The sequence below is a fragment of the Piliocolobus tephrosceles genome, chromosome 10 (assembly GCF_002776525.5).
Source record: "Piliocolobus tephrosceles isolate RC106 chromosome 10, ASM277652v3, whole genome shotgun sequence".
Taxonomy (NCBI): Eukaryota; Metazoa; Chordata; class Mammalia; order Primates; family Cercopithecidae; genus Piliocolobus; species Piliocolobus tephrosceles.
In genome coordinates, this window is record NC_045443.1 from 111,573,538 (window position 1) to 111,590,589 (window position 17,052).

Below are 17,052 nucleotides of genomic sequence, written 5' to 3' on the forward strand. Positions count from 1 at the left end.
TGAATCCATAGTCCAGTGCACCCTCTCCCTTGAAGCAGCCCTCACTGGTCCTTCTCCAGATCAACTCCGGGTCTCCAGCAGCCCTACCTTGGAATAGGCCAGATGCCTGAAGGCCCTGCGGGCCTCCAGGGGCTCCAGGAACTCCACGATGGCGGTGATTCCACCCTCTGGCAGCAGCACGCGGCCTAGGCTGCCAAAACGGCCGAAGGTCTCCTGCAGCTCGGCCGCCAGGGTGCCTGCCGGGAGGTTCTTGACCAGAATCACAGTCTTGCTTCGCTCTGCTGCAGCCTGCAGAGAGGAAATGCCCACACGTGGGACCACAGGAGGGAGGAGGGTCCCCAGCTGACACCAGCAGGGATTGTGGGGGTCTCCAGATGAGGCTCTCCATTTGGAACCTCAGCAACCAGGCACTTAGGAGATGGACCCAGGAGGAGCCACCCTCTCTGGCATGATGCTTGCTGCAAGGCTGCCAGGCAGCTCTACAGAGGCGGGTAAGGCCTGGGGCTCTGAAGCTGGAGCTCCTGGATCAAATCCCAGCCCCTCCTCCACTCATGAGCAGGGCTGCACCTTCCAAGGCTTCCAGGAGCTGGGGTCTGCATCTCAGTACCAAGGCTCCTGAACTACACACTGCCCACCTGCTACCACGTGCAGCCAGCAGGATGTGCTGCAGAGTTAACGCCCCCTGGGAGCAGCCCCCAGCTCTCAGGAGTTGCTGGTCCCCTTGTCCTTGGGTGGGATGAGACTGAGGTATGAGCGCTGCAGGCTTTCCCCTAGGCAGAGCTCCAGGCACCCATAGGGCAGCGAACTGCAGCAGCACACTCTGCACCCTGGGCTCCTTCCCTTCCCCACATCTCTTTCTCACCAGGGTTTTCTGCACTGCCCCCAGTACTGTTTGCCCTTGAATCCTTGTGTCAGAATCTGCTTCTGGGAGAATTCAAACTAAAAGACTAGCTATTCAGCCTTGAGAAATGCACTTAACTGTGCTTCAGTTCCTGCAGCGACAGCAAGGACAGAGCATCTATTTCACAGGATTGCTCCAGGAAAAGTTTTCATTAAAAGGGTTAGTAAAAGTACATGTAATATGAACACTCTGAAAACGTCAGCAATAATTTTATTAAGAAATAATGTTGGAGGAGAATAGAAGAGCCAATAAAATATAATGGAAAAATCTAGGCATATGGCCTATCTGGGAATAAGTCTTAGCTCAGCTGCTAATTTAACCTGAGACCTTGGGTCAATTACCTTGTTTCTGTGGGCCTCAATTTTCTCATCTGCAAAATGGGTTAACAGTCACACCCATCTTATAGAGGCCACACAGGGTTAATATGAGGATTGAGTGAGGTGAGGGGAGTGAAAACCATCTGTAGGTGGGAAAGGCTGGGCACCAGCGGGCCTTTTAGGTGCAACTCAGGCCCAGTGTTACAGTTAGAGAGAGACTCTGGGGCCAGAAAGCCTGTGGTCAAATTCAGCTCCACCATTATGAGCTGTGAAGTGACTTCACCCCTCTGTGACTATGGTTCCTTCTGTAGAGTGGAAGCACAGTACAGCTGCTTTCACAGGGTGGCCATGCGAATGAAATGAGCCAATTAAACACGTAAACTTAGAAGAGTGCTTTGGTGAATCTTAATATATGTTAGTTATTAGTATATTTATTTTATCCGTCTATCTATCCATCCATCCATCCATCCATCCATTCATCCATCTATATTCATCCACCATCCATCCACCCATCCAGTCGATCCATCCATTCATTCACCATCCATATTCATCATCCATCCATCCATCCCTCCCTTATCCATCTACCCATCCCCTATCCATCTTTATCCATCTATCCTCCTTATCCATCTTGAGGCAAAAATTTAAGGCCTGGGAAGGCTGTTGAAAGGGCTGTTTTGGGAATCAGAAGCCCTGAGTTTTAGTTCAGGCTCCTCTCACAAATAGACTGTTTGACCTTGTAAGTCACCTCCCCACTCTCTGAGCGTTGGTATCCCAGATTGTAAAATGAAGGGGTCTCATGATGTCTTAGGGGCCCTCTAAGCTGCAGTCATCCATAAATCTAAGACCTGCTACTTCGTGGAGAACAGGCACATGGAGGTGCTGGACTCTTCCCTGCTAGGTTCAAGAAGGGTCAAAGTCCCCAACAGACAACAGATGCTCTGGGAAGCCACTGGGTAGGGGAGTGAGATGTTGGGGGTCCGGATCTGTGTGGGGGAACTGTGGGGTTAGAGGCAGACCTATGGCTCTGGACAGACAGAATCAGGGTCAGATAGGCCACTTGTCTGAGCCCATGTAACATTCCTTCCTTTCTTTAGAGACAATTTAGAAATCAGTAACAGTCCTTAGAAGGCCAGATCCTTAAATCCATCTGCGTCTCCCCTGGAAAGGCCATTCCTGACTCTCCAGTGGCTGCTGGCTTGTGCCGCCGAGAGCACTCACCTGGCTGAAGGAATCCAGGCTGACCCCGTTGTCTACGAGAAAGCGCCGCACTTCCTGGACGAGTTGGGTCTCCCCGAGAGCCACGCGCACGGCCACGCTGCCCTTGGTCTCCTGTGGGAGAGGAAAGGAGGAGTCCTGGTTGGCTGTTGGCCAGGTGACTTACTGGCCCTCCCATCTCCCAACAGCCTGCGGAGGAGGCTGGGATGGAAATGGATTCCATGGATGCTGCTCATCTTCCTACATTGATCAGATGCCCCCAGTGGCTCTGTGCCTTTTTAAAAAAAAAAAAAAAAAAAAGACAGTGTCTCACTCTGCCATATCTGTGCCCCAGGCTGGAGTGCAGTGGTATGTTCATGGCTCACTGCAGCTTCAATCTCCCAGACTCATGCAATCTTCGTACCTCAGCCTCCTGAGTAGCTGGGACCACAGACGCACGCCACCACACCCAGCTCATTTTTATATTTTTTGTTGAGATGGGATGGGGTTTTGCCATATTGCCCAGGCTGGTCTTGAACTCCTGGGCTTAAAGCAATCCACCTGCCTCAGCTTCCCAAAGTACCAGGATTACAGGCATGAGCCACTGCGCTTGGCCCCCCAGTGGCTCTGGCTTCCCAGGTCTCACACAGTAGATTCGGGACCCCAGGGTCCCCCCCGCACTCCCTCCCCTCATCAAACGGGTCTTTGCTGCCACTCCCATGCTGAGCTCATCCCACCGCAGCGGTCCTGCAGTTGTTGACCTTGGCCTCCAAGGCTCTTACCCCACATTCCCTTGCTCCATTCGGTTTCTGCTTACGTGTCATGTTGCTGACCAGCCCAGCCTCACGGTGACACCCTATCCCTCCTGTGGCTTTTCTGTTCTCTGCCCTCACCAGGCCTGCCACACTGCACCTCTGCTAATGTGTCAGTGTCTTCTCCCTCACCAGAAGGCACCACAGGAACCTCACTGCTCCTGTTTGGGGGGTTGCTGCATTCCCAGAACTCAGAGTACTCGGGGGATATGAGCGGCTGCAGGCCCCCAGCTGGCCTGGGTCTAAAGCTGTGCCATCCACCACAGTGCCACAAGCTCCTCAGAGCCACTCAGTCTGTGAAATGCAATGCGATGCATCCAAAGTGCTCTCCGTGGAAAACACACACGGCATTCTGTGAGGAAAAAAAGACTGTAATAGCTTGTAATTTTTTTTTTTAACATTGTGCATATGTTGAAATTATAATATTTTGGACAACACAGTGGCTCAGGCCTATAATTCCAGCACTTTCGGAGGCTGAGGCAGGTAGATCACCTGAGGTCGGGAGTTTAAGACCAGCCTGACCAACATGGAGAAACCCTGTCTCTACTAAAAATACAAAATTAGCCAGGCACGGTGGTGCATGCCTGTAATCCCAGCTACTTGGGAGGCTGAGGCTGGAGAATTGTTTGAACCCAAGAGGCAGAGGCTTCGGTGAGCCAAGATCACGCCATTGTACTCCAGCCTGGGCAACAAGAGCAAAACTGTCTTGGAAATAAACAAACAAAGATATCTTGGATAAACCGAGTTACATGAAATATATTAATATTAATTTTGCCTGTTTCATTTAGCCTTTTAAACACGTGGCCAATAGATGATTTCCAACTGCACATGTGGCTCACATTCCCTAATGGACAGCCCTGACCTTCAGTGCCTGGTGGACAGCAATGGGCAAGGAGCTTATGAGCCAAACCCATCCACGTCCTTTGTTAATCTGATGAAAAACACTCCCAGGTTTGCCTGGGAAGAACTCAGCTGCCTCCAACTCCAGATGCATGTTTTTTTGTTTGTTTGTTTTTTGAGACAGTCTCGCTCTGTTGCCTGGGCTGGAGTGCAGTGGCATGATCTCGACTCATTGCAACCTGCCTCCTGGGTTCAAGTGATTCTCTTGCCTCAGCCTCCCAAATAGCTGGGATTACAGGCATGAGCCACCACACAAGGCTAATTTTTGTATTTTTAGTAGAGATGGGGTTTCTCCATGCTGGTCAGGCTGGTCTTGAACTCCTGACCTCTAGTGATTCGCCTGCCTCAGCCTTCCAAAGTGCTGGAATTACAGGCGTGAGCCACCGTGCCCAGCCCAGATGCATGCATTTTAAAAGAAGGTATGAGGATACAAAATATACAAAGAACAGGGTATTTTCAGGCTTTCTGCAAAGTACCTCAGACAAAGCATAGTTTGTACTGATATATATATTTTTATATATATATAAAAATATACTTTATATGACTCCTGCCTATAATCCCAACACTTTGGGAGGCCAAGGTGGGATGATCACTTGAGCCTAGAAGTTTGAGACCAGCCTGGGCAACATAGTGAGACCCCATCGCTGCAAAAATAAAAATAAATTAGGCATGATGGCATGCAACTGTAGTCCTAGCCACTCGGGAGAGTGAGGTGGGAGGATTGCTTGAGCCAAGAATTTGGGAGGCTACAGTGAGCTGTGAGCTATGGTCATGTCACTGCACTCCAGCCTGGGTGACAGAGCAACTTGTCTCAAAAAAAAAATTACATATATGTGTATATGTATAAGAATGTGTGTATATATATACGTATATATATATACACACACACACACCTACTTGAATATACCTTTTAAAAAGTATCCTTTTATAGAAGGTACAAAGCACATATAGGATCCAAAGTAGAAAGAATACAAAAGAGCAGATATGTCAGCTGCGTAAGTCTAGAGATCTAATATAAACATACAACATGAGGACTAGAGTTAACATTGGAGATTTCCGCTTCTAGCAATATCTTTTGTAGTAGATTTTAGGTGTTTTTTGCCACACACACAAAAAGGGCAAGTGTGAGACGATGGAAATGTTAATTGGCTAGCCTATGGTAAGTATTTCGCTATCTATATGTCTATCAAAACATCATGTTGATTTTTAAAGCTACGTGATGTAGGGGAGCGGGATGGATGGAGAATTCAGAAGGAATAAGGCTAGACTCGAGAGAGAAGGAGGAACGGAACCCAGTGACCCCTCCCCTGGCTTCAGAGACCTGGGCTGCCTGGGCTGCGGACATCATGAGACACAGTTCAGAGCCAAGGCACCAGAGCTGGTCAGACCTGGTGTCCTCCCACCTCCACCTCTTTGCAAGTCTGTGACCTTGGACAAGTTATTGTGTCCCTGGGTCTCGGTTTCTTCATCTGGACAACAGGATACAAGAACCCCTACTTCACATGGCCATTGTGAGAAGTACCACGCACTAATGCTTGTGGCCCAGCAGAAGGCTCAGGAATGTCCCGTCAACACCACTGTCAATCGCATTCTCTGGGGTGGCTCCACACAAGGGCATGAGAAGCCAGGGCTAGAGGCTGGCTGGGGATGTTTCCAAAGGGAGGACTGGGAGACCACCTTCCATTCTAGAGACCTCTGGGAAGGCCCAAGAGGAAAGCCCTGGAGGCCCCAGCCTCACAGCTGACAGCAGCACAATGTGCCTCCTGTTCTTTCTCCCCTTCAGTGTGGCCCAGATCCCAGAGAGGATTGGTCGGCCTTTACTCACGTGGTCAAAAACTTGACTCTTGGTGGCGTTGTATTTCTGTGCGATGGCATCAGCCACGGCATTTGGCCCCATGAATAATGTGTTCCAGTTGTGAGAGCTAGGAGGCAGGAGGCAGAACAGGGAGATCAGACCAAGCTGGAGGAGGGGAACTCGCTCTCAGACATGAATCCTGTAAGAAATGGGCTCCTAGGCCTGCCTTTCTACGTTCCTCCAATTTCCCTATCATGGGCTACATATACAGGGCCTGAAGACAACCAGAGGGATGATGACAGGGACCATCCCTAACAGTGCTTCATCTGTGTCAGGGACTAAGAACTTCGCATACATTCACTCATCGAAACCTTACAGCACCACAAAAGTACGGCACTACTATCATTCTCCCATTTCACAGATGAGAAAACTGAAGCTCGGTAAGGTATGAACTAAACCCATCAGGAGTCAGAAGACCCAGGTGGCTTAGAAAGCACAGGGTGAGGGTGGTAGACGGTTGGGGTTGGGGCTCAGCAGCTTCGGGGCACTGAGAACCTGGTGCTGTTGGCTTTGTCCTGGGCCTCCTTCTTTTTCTTATAGGATGATGATCCCAGGGCACTGGCGTCCTCGCTGGCTTCCTTCTTGATGGTGGATGGTAACACGTGGAGCATCCTGCCCTGGATGGGAATGACAGGAAGGGAGTAAACAGAAACCTTTAAGCCGTGTTTCCTGGTGGAGGATGTTGGCTTCTGCCACGAGTAAGGTGGGCCTGGCACTGATCAGAGGGTGGGAGAGAGGTCAGGTAGAACGTGACCACTCTCTCCCAACCTGACACAGGGACTCGACGTTGTAAGGAGGCCACCTGACACAGCTACACACAGGAAACTTCGGTCAGTGTATTATCTGCACCTGCAGCCCTCTCCCCGCTCCTTAAGCCTGCATCACATCCTGTCCCTGCACTGGTGAGAATGTGAGCTTCATGCCGGGGGGCCAGGTCTGGCCTGACGGCAACAAGGGGGTCAAGAAATCATGAATAAATGAATGAATGAGTAAAGGAAAACGGGTGAGGATGAGGTAGCCTGGGGCTTGAGGATGTATGCTAAGTAGATGACTTGGTAACACTGGGAAAAGAGAAGCTTCTTATATTCCACTGTGGCCATTTTAATATGCCTCTGTAAAAATTCCTTTCTTCTTACTCCTCTTCCAAGGTGGGATCTATAGAAATGGAGAGCAAATTCCTCCATTCAAGGAATATTTTTTTAGTGCCTGCTATGTGCCAGACACAAGTGTAGGTGCCACAGATCAGTGACCAGAACAGATCAGACCCTGCCCTCACGCGATTTCTTACCTTCTAGTGGCCTGTGTGAGGCGGTGACTTAGCATGCCACTGCACGTTTTCTTAGGCCCACAAAGTGGACGCCTGTGTCCACACACACACAGACACACATACACAGCCTTTCCTGACCATGTGAGCCCACAAAGTGGACGCCTGTGTCCACACACACACACACACACACACACACACACACACACACAGCCTTTCCTGACCACGTGAGTCCCGCAACCTCCCGGCCAGCCCAGGAGGGGCCTCACCTGGAATACCTGCCCGTCCACCTGCGAGTAGGCCTTTACAGCATGCTCAGGGAACATGAAGGTAACGAATGCAAAACCCTTGGGTTTCTTGGTCAGGCTGTCGATGGGGTAGTGGAGCTCAGACAGGGGACCTGAGGACAGGAGAAGTGTTGGTCTCTGGTGGGCCAGACCACTCAGCCCCAGGGAAGAATGTGGCGAGCACCAGCTGTGAGCCAACCTCACAGGTCACGGGTGTCATTTCCCAGTCCCCTACGCGTGTCTATCCTAAGAGCAACAATACCTGGGTTGGAGCCCAGCACCACCACCTACTACACATGTAGCCTGCCTCGAGCAAATCACTGAGCCTCCCCATGCCTCAGTCCTTTCATCTGTATAACGGCACAATGGTACCTAGCTCATGGGCAGCTGCAACAACTAAATGTGTTAATGCGTGCATAGTGCACTAAACAGTGCTCGCTAGAGTTAGTGCCACAGAAGCGTCTTCCATGATGATATTAGCATGATGCTCAAATTAAAGCACACCCTTTCTGCAGTGCTTTCCACTCTGAACCCCAGGGTGTGACCGTGTCCCCTCTCTGGGTCTTTCCTTCCCAAATGGACATTTGGGGTATATCAAAGAATGCCCAGTCAGCCCAGCCATGCAGTGTAAGCCGGGATGCCAGCCTGTGTGAAGGATCTGGTGAGCAGATCGGTGAAGGGAACACCACACAGTTCCACTGGGGGCAGGCCCCAGCCTTGGAGGTCAGGTCAGTTTTCCTGGTGGCAGGCCCCACGCAGGGCATCCTCACCCTGACAACGGGGCCTACATCAGGTGTTCCACCTACATTTCCGATCCTCCACAACCTACAGCTGGCCTCTGAATAGACATGGGGAGACAATGCTGGGATCTCAAAGGTATCAAGACCTCCCCTCATCCTGAACCCTCCCTTCCTGCCCTTCAACAATGGTAACTCTACAAACAAACGCAGCCTATTGTCACCAAGCTGGACTATGGGCCCTCAAGCTCATGGCCTGAGAAATAACAGCAACAACAACACTAACCTTGACACTGTCAAATCTATTTGGTGCTCAGCTTGGATAACAAGACTTTCCATAATGAAGAATTCAGATATGGAGGAACGCCGTGTAGGTATACTCCTCAGGCAAAACCTGTACAGTTACTCAATTCCAATACTGAGTGGCAAGAGTTTGGACAGCAAGGGAGTATCTCAAAAAAGTCATCCAAATCGCTTCAATTCTGAATTTGGAGAAGTTAGAGAGCTCAGACAGCAAAAGATGCCAGAGATGCTATTAATATCTTTTACTTCCTGTCCTGCGAATCCCTGCATTCATCATGTCACTGAATCCTCACAGCAGCTCAGGGGCACTTGGTCTCATTTTACAGATGAGAAAACTGAGGCAAGAGATGTCGAGTTGTGTGCACACTGGGACTTGAACCCAGGATGTCAGAGTCAGAGCCTGGTTCCCACAGCCGCTGGGCTATCCACGGCCCAGAGGCCTCCCCCCTACCATATTTGGAGAAGAGCTTCTCCAGATCCTCCTCGGTGCTGGTGTAGGGCAGGTTCCGTACAAACAGCCTTCCGGACTCAGCCAGGTCCTCCTCCTCTTCGTTCTCCCCGAGCATCCGGCCTTGCCAGGATTTGGTGGTATTCTTTGGCGCAACATTGGTGGTGGGGACATTCTTTTCCCTGAACACCTCGATGTAGCGCCCACCTGCAATGAAGAGGAGTCAGGGCTCCAGGGGGAGGCCTAGAACTTGCCAGCGACTCTTTGCTGGTGACTCCAAACTCTTCTCTGCTGCCTTCCAGAAAACACAATCAATGTTGCAGATGACAACACCCAACACCTGCCCTGTCTCCTGGGGCAGCAGCGTAAGCCAACACCAGGCCTGAACCCAAATCTCACTCACCCTGCCAGTTCAGCTTCAGCCCTGGAGGGAGCCTGCTTGAGTTATCCCAGACCACAGTGATGCATTCTCTAAACTTCGGGCTGTATTCTCTGGCACTGCTTGTTGTTCTGCCTTGGGAAAGGTCTTAGGTGACAGCCCAGCCCTGGGTACTTACCTGCTGATGATTTATTTACATGCACAGCCCGTGTGCCTGATTAGGGTACTATTATCACCGTGTCCTGCACAGGCACTACTAGCTGTTCAATAAATACCCAACTTCTGACTTGCTAACAAGATTCCCAAGGCTCTCCATCTTCTCTAACACAACTCAAGTCTTCACTGGGGTTGACGGCTGGATTCAAATCACTTGTCTTGCCCAGGGATTGGTCAAAGATTATATCCCTGGGTATTGTTCCAAAGACCTCCCAACTCTAGGGAATTTGCACGTGCTGTTCCCTCTACTGAATATCCTGCCTGTAGAGACAGAGCCTGCTTCCTCAACTGCAGGTTTGTGTACCAATGTTGCCCTTGGTGAGGCCAAAGCAGACAGGACCCTGTTTAAAGCCAAGCCTCCTCAAATCCCTGCCTTCCCCAGGACCCGTGCCTCCTGTGTGTTTTCCTGTAGCATGGATCACACATTTAACTACCTGTCTCTCCCTGCTAAGTCAGTTTACTCTCTTGTCAGCTCTGGAAGAGCAGGGATTTGGGTCTGTTTGCTCCCTGCTGTGTCCCCAGTACCTAGAACAGTGTCTGCAGAGAGTCAGTACTCAATAAGAACGTGTAAAGGAAACGAAGGAACGAAGAAACCCTGTAACACAGAGACGGCACGTGGCCAGGGCTTCCTTACCCATGTACTCCCGGTTGCATTTCAGAGCTTGCTTAACTTCCTCTTCATTGCTGAAATCCACAAAGATGTATCCTGACAGAGGACAATGACAGCGGTAAAATTTGCAGGCCTTGCAGACATTTGTGGGGGTCCCCAGAGGAATACCCCTACTGTGCTAGGAGCAGAAAGTGAGGAAGAAACCTCTACCTTTGCCAAATCTACAAAATACAAAGGGTCTCCCTCTCTTCTCCCACCCACAGCCGAATTTCCCTCCGCAGGGAGCATCCAGACCCCAGCCTGGTGTTGTGGATGAAGATGCTGAATGCCAGGAGTCGGAAGCCCCGGAGGCATTTCTGTCTCCCTCCAAGCCTCACCCCACCTCTGACTGGCACCTGCTCCAAGCCATTCTCTGGAGAAGGGCCTGTGGCTAAAGCATGAGGACCCATCTAGGTGCTGGAAGCACTGTCTCCACACCCACTCTGCTCCTGTGCGCCTGAGGCCTTGACTTGTACAAAAAACAAGCAGATGGTGGAGTCTTTCCTCTAGCACAAGAGGCTCCGCTTCCTGACCTCTTTGGGCCTCAACCCCGTGAGGCAACAAGACGAGGACCATTCCCCTGCTTTTCTGGAGCATTAAGGAAATCCTCCCAGGGGCACACAGCTAACAGCTGGCAATGTCTATTACTTGGTCCAAAGCCCTTGGGTTTTCTGCCTTTAATCACAAGGCTGTTTAGATGCTTTCCGTGACTCCTCTGTGCCCTCCTTTCCTATATCCAGGCACCTCATCCATCCCTATAAACATCTTCCATCCTTCTCCCTCCTCCTCTCTATGGTCACACCCTGGGCCCCATCACCACTGATCCTCCCTTAGAGGATAGCAAACGCCTGGCTCCAGGACCCATTCTTCACCAGCCAGGGACCATCCTAAATCTGATCACTGCCCTCCCCTGCTCTAAGCTCCCAGGGGGCCCTGCATCCTGACTGAAGCCCACCATCTTTTTCTTTTTGAGATTGGGTCTTGCTATGTTGTCCAGGGTGAATTTGAACTCCTAGGCTCAAGTAATCTTCCCACTTCAGACTGCTGATTAGCTGAGACTCACACAATCTTTAATGAGGCCCCTAAAGCTTAAGAGGCCCAGCCTGCCTCCTCCCCAGCTCTCCTGCAGGGGATATTCTGCTGCTTTTCAACATTTCATGCTTGGATCCCAGCTCTCTCCAACTCCACGGCCTCCAATATGGTTTTCTCTTGGCCCCGACAACTCAGATATGCTTCTTCCTGCTCCCTCTCTGTTCTCTGAAGTGCCATAAAAGCAAGGGTACCACCACCATCACCACCACCACCATGAATATTACCAGCAGCTTTCACAGAGTGTGCAACAGGGGCTTAGCAGGGACTGCACTAAATGCTGTACACACAGCCATTCATGCAACTTGGTGAGACAGGTTTACCTGACTGCACAGAAAACAAACAAACAAAACCTGAGGCTAAGTCCCTTGTCCAAGGTCATAGGGCTCCTACCTGAGATCTGCACCTCGGCAGAGCCCTTTCCCCTGACCTCACCCTGCCCTGTAATCAGTCTGCAGGGAGAAGGATGGGTGGCTGAATGGTCGGCCGGGTAAGCGGGACTTTCCTGATAAGAGGAGAGTTGGGGAAGAAACGCAGAAACGTGACAGTGAGGAGACCATCCCTCAAGCACACTTTCTTCCCCAGGTGTCAGCCTAGGTAGATCTCAACTGCTTTGCCCAGGCCACTGTCTTCTTGCCAAAGACAGAGTACACATCCAGCGGCTTCCAGCCTCCAGCCTCCCTGCAGCTAGAGGGCCTCAGGGTGGTTCTCTTGAGAGGCAGCAAGTCTGCTGCTGAATCTCCCGCAGTGCCCTGGTCTGGCCAGCAAGGAGGAGTAGGCACAGGCAGGTGTCCACCTTCCTGAGCTCAGACACTCTGCCTTCCAGCCACACTGCTCATCTCAGGGAGGCCAGAACCCAGGGCTCTGAAGCCAAGGGAGGTGCCTGGTTGCCCAGAGTGTAAACCTGCGGGGAGGGTGGCACGGGGCAACACCACATAGGCTCAGCAACTCAGAGCCCTGCGCACCAGCAGAGCTGCCTGTGGACTTGGCCCAGCAAACCCCAGGACCCGATGGCATTTGTTTCAGTGCAATAGGTGAGCCCACTGGGATAGGCAAAGGCTAACATGAGGAAGGGAAGGATGAAAAGCACAGGTGGAAACTCCTCCAAAACTCCTCCTCAAAAGCACCAGGCCTCCAAAGGCTGGGGCAAGAGATGCAGCCTTGACCTGTCCAGGCTGACCACATCCACACAACTGAGGACCACAAATAGGAAGAAAAACGGGTGTCCTTAAAACTTCTCCCTTATTCAACTACCCCAACCTTCCATCTTCACTGTCTGCCCCCTTTCCCACCCGGAAACATCCCAGATCTTACCTGTTTTATTCCCATGAGCGTTTCTCACAATCCGAATGGCCACTGGTTTCAGGGGTGCCAGGAATTCCGTAACATTTTTCTGTAAGAAGTTTTTTTCCCCTTACCAACCGCATAATAAAAATACAACCCAACGAAAAGACATGGGGCAAATTTCTGAATCAGAAAGGATTACAACGCGTTTCATTCTTTAGTTTTTCTCTTTCCTTATACATATCTCTTCTCCAATTACCTTGGAAAAAATTTGAAAAAGAAAATTGGAGAAGAAATGAGTAATATAAATATAAAATAGCAGTGTCACTATCAGCATTTTAAGGCATTGTTTCCCCCCTAGATAATTTTATATACTTGGGATTAAATCTGGCTTTTTTCACTTCTCGGTAAGCCTGAGTATTTGGTTTTTGTGTATTAGTTTTGCAAGCAGCCACCTCGTGGTTTTTGCTTTGTTAATTAAAGCATGTGATTTTCAGAATGGTTGGTACTGAAAGAATTCTGACAAAATTACAAGACAACTCAGTGAGTTTAATAAAACCTAAATGCTTGCTACTATGAAGTTTGATAAGTTGTAATTCGGAAATTTATAAACATAGAGTACCAGAACAGAAAAAGATTTCAAGAGAAAAAAGGGCAAAAGACATGAATGAGCACTTTCCAAAAGAGAAGATATATTGGCCAGGTGGGGTGGCTCACACCTGTAATACCAGCACTTTGGGAGCCCAAGGCGGGAGGATCACCTGAGGTCAGGAGTTCGAGACCAACCTGGCCAACATGGTGAAACCCTGTCTTTAACTAAAAATACAAAAATTAGCTGGGCATGGTGACGGGTGCCTGTAATCCCAGCTACCCGGAAGGCTGCAGGAGAAGAATCACTTGAACCCGGGAGGTGGAGGTTGCAGTGAGCTGAGATCACACCATTGTACTCCAGCCTGGGAGATAAAAGTGAAACCCTGTCTCAAAACAACAACAACAAGATATACATGATCTACAAATGTGAGAGAGCATGATCCATCTTATAAATAATTTAAAATATAAATTAACATGAGATACCAATTTTACCTATCACTGATAAAACATTAATAATACCCAGGGTTCAGGAAAATGGGCACTTGTAGACTCTGCTACAGGGAGTATCAACTAGCAATGCTCCCAGAGGGCAACTGATATTCTGTGCCAAAGCCTTAGAATTGTATACGCATGTGCCTATACAGAATATTTATCTGGAGCAAAGATCAGCAAACTATGGCCCATGGGCCAAATACCACCATGGTCTGCTTTTGTCTGGCTTGCAAGCTAAAAATGGTTTTTACATCTTAAAGGATTATTTACCAAAAAAAGAGAAAACAACGAATATGTGACAGAGATGAAATGGCTTACAAAGCCTAAAATATTTACCATCTGGCCTTTACAGACGAAGTCTGCTCACCCCTGATCCCAAGGAACTGAATTATTATAACAGCAAAAAATTGGATATAACTCCCATGTCCCAATTTAGGGGACTGAGTAAACCTGTAGAAGTTTACCCTGAGTAAGGAAGAGCATGAGTATAAAAACTGCTGCTGTAACAGAGTATATTCAATATTCAAAGAGGTCTATGACATATTGTGATGAGGAGGAAAAAGGGGTTTCCAAAGAGTTCCCAGTAAAGGATTGCTTCTTAGACATACAAAGACAAAAACGTCCAAGAGGCTTCAGTGAGCTATGATGGCACCACTGTACTACAGCCTGGGCAACACAGCGAGACCCTGTCTCACACACAAAAAAACAAAAAACAAAAAACAAAACCAAAAACTAAAAACAAAGGAAAATAAAACAAAAACCATCTAAGAAGACACATCCAAAACGTAGCAGTGGATGTCACTGGGTAGGACACAGGTGTGTTGGCCGGACAGCCCTAGTTTGCCTGGGATGAGTTGTCACTGTATCTGGAGCCATTAGACCCGTGGTAATTACATCCACAGCCTGGCATCCCATTGGGGTAGCACCCCTCTCACTCTCAGTTTAGTGTACATGATAATTTAGTAGACATCCTACTTAGAGGCAATTTTTAAATATGTTTTATTTAGCTACACGGTTTTGAATTTTCTATCTTGAACTTCTATTACTTTCATGAAGAGTGAAAATTAAAAGTGTTCTTCTGCTGTTACAGACCCAAAGGCAGCAAACTACAGTCCACAAGCCAAATCTGGCCCACTGGCTGTTTTTGTAAATAAAGTTTTATCTATTTTTACCTACTTTCTGAGACTGCTTCCTTGCTATAAGAGCAGCGTGAGTAGTCACAACACAGACCATGTTGATCACGAAGCCTTAAATATTTACTGGCTGACCCAACCCCCACCCTTTTCTCTAACAGAGTGTGTCCACCCTGGTATGGGTACCAGTGAGTGAAACCAGAACCTCCTTTGTCTTGGTGTAGCCATCCCTGTTTCCTGACCCTGGCAATGCCAGAGATCTTATTTCTCAGTCTTTTTGGCCCCCAATTCCTTCCAGCTCATGTCCTCAACTGACTCTAACGCCCCCATGCACCAAAGGCTCCTGGCCTTCCCACCCTCGTCTCCTGCTCCCACAGGCTCCCGACCCTTGTCCTCAGTCAGCACATACCTCTGTGACATTGAACGGGGCTCCCCGCAGCTTCACGGTGTGGCAGGTGGTGGGCTCCTTCTGGTTTGCTGGTTTCTCTGTCTGAGTGATCAGAAAAACAAACAGAAGTGGCCACACTAACGCTTCATACAGCTGCAGAAGGTGGCACACTGGGACATTTCAGTGCCAGAGAAGGTGCCTGCTGTCAGGGAGAACTGGGGAACACTGGGAAGAATCCATGTCTACCGTGCATGGAGTCTGGCCAGAGGTGGGGCTAGGTGATGCCAAGTCTCCATGTGCCCCTGAGATGAGGGCTGGAACCAGAGCCTGGCAAGCTATGGGCACTTGGACAGGAGCCCTGAAGAACAGGGCTGCCAGTACCACTGTGCAGGGCTTATCAGTGCCAGACACTGAGTCAAGCACTTTACAGATGCCAGTGATCTACTAAATCTTTACAACAATCCAGTGGGGATTATGGGTTCCGGATGTCTTTTCCCCGCAATTCTGGAATCCAAACAGCTCTGAAAAACCTAACTTTCTAGTAACTTTTATGGCAACAAAACCTGCCCCGACTCGAATGCACTTCCCAGCAAAGCCTGCTGTGAGTGGCTGTGAGCCCATTTACAGCTTATGCTGATTCACGCAGCGCAAGCAGTCTTGTCTATGCATTGCAGAAAAAGACGATGGGGTGCTGCCTTTTATCTTGTATTTAGTAACAAGGTAGGCAGAGGGGAGTGAGCCCTGCTGGGGGTACTTCATTTCAGAGAGTTCTCTTCCTAAAATCTGAAGATTCTAGAATTCCAGCATATACTTAGCCACAGGGTCAGAAACCAGAGGCAGGGAGCAGTGCTACCATGAGTGTCTTTTTGTAGATGAAAATTAAGAGGCTGAAGGAAGTAAAGTATCTCACCTAAGGACCAACAGCTACTAAATGATGGAGCTGGGATTTGAACTCATAATTCTGACTTCCCCACACTCTACTACTTCTCTGAAATATACAATTTTGGGGTAAAAAAAAAAAAAAAGACAGGGTGCATAATTAGAAGAGGCAGAAAATAAAAGGAGGGAGGAAGAAGAAAGGGAAAAGAGGAAACAAAAGAGGAGGATGAAGCCTGCTTTCATCTCATTTGAAAATACAGGGCTGGGGCCAGGTGCAGTGGCTCACACCTGTAATCTCAGCAATTTGGGAGGCTGAGGTGGGTGGATCACTTGAGGCCAGGAGCTCGAGATCAGCCTGGCTAATATGGTGAAACTCTATCTCTACTAAAAATACAAAAATTAGCTGGGCGTGGTGGCATGTGCCTGTAATCCCAGCAACTCAGGAGGCTGAGGCATGAGAATCACTTGAACCCGGGAGGCAGAGGCTGCAGTGAGCTGAGACTGCACCACTGCACTCCATCCTGGGTGACAGAGCAAGACTGTCTTAAAAAAACAGGGAAAAAAAAAAAGAAAATACAGGGCCAGGCAGGGAGAGAAGTGATACTTCACAGAAAGGAGGGAACAGGGACCTGGACAACATGTCAAACTGCTCTGTCTCTGATGCAGAGAGGACTCCCAGGTCGGAGACGAGTTGGCTGACCTCCAGGGAAGCGCCCATGTTTATGATCTCGACTTCAGACCCCAAAGACCTGGGGCTAAGTCCTGAACCCACCACTTCCCAGCCATGACCTTGGCTGAGGCACCTTCCTTCTCCGGGCCTCAGTTTCCTCATCTGTAAAATGGAACAAGAGCAATACCTGCCCTCACGATTGTAATGAGATGCAACGGCATGGTATGCATGGTGCCTGGTGTGTAGCGCAGGCTCAGTTGATCC

The 17,052-nt window shown here is 49.4% G+C and overlaps 1 protein-coding gene across 1 annotated transcript in view; it reads right to left on the minus strand.

The window, feature by feature from the left end:
• RBM19 (RNA binding motif protein 19) overlaps positions 1-17,052 on the minus strand; it is a 140,374-nt gene that overhangs the window by 113,849 nt on the left and 9,473 nt on the right. The window contains exons 7-15 of the mRNA XM_023204080.2: positions 15,261-15,341; positions 12,666-12,744; positions 10,248-10,319; positions 9,022-9,225; positions 7,513-7,643; positions 6,475-6,596; positions 5,950-6,046; positions 2,437-2,547; positions 88-288 (exon numbers count right to left, since the gene is read on the minus strand). Coding sequence (XP_023059848.2) covers positions 88-288; positions 2,437-2,547; positions 5,950-6,046; positions 6,475-6,596; positions 7,513-7,643; positions 9,022-9,225; positions 10,248-10,319; positions 12,666-12,744; positions 15,261-15,341 — 1,098 coding nt within the window. The remainder of the gene's footprint in view (positions 1-87; positions 289-2,436; positions 2,548-5,949; positions 6,047-6,474; positions 6,597-7,512; positions 7,644-9,021; positions 9,226-10,247; positions 10,320-12,665; positions 12,745-15,260; positions 15,342-17,052) is intronic.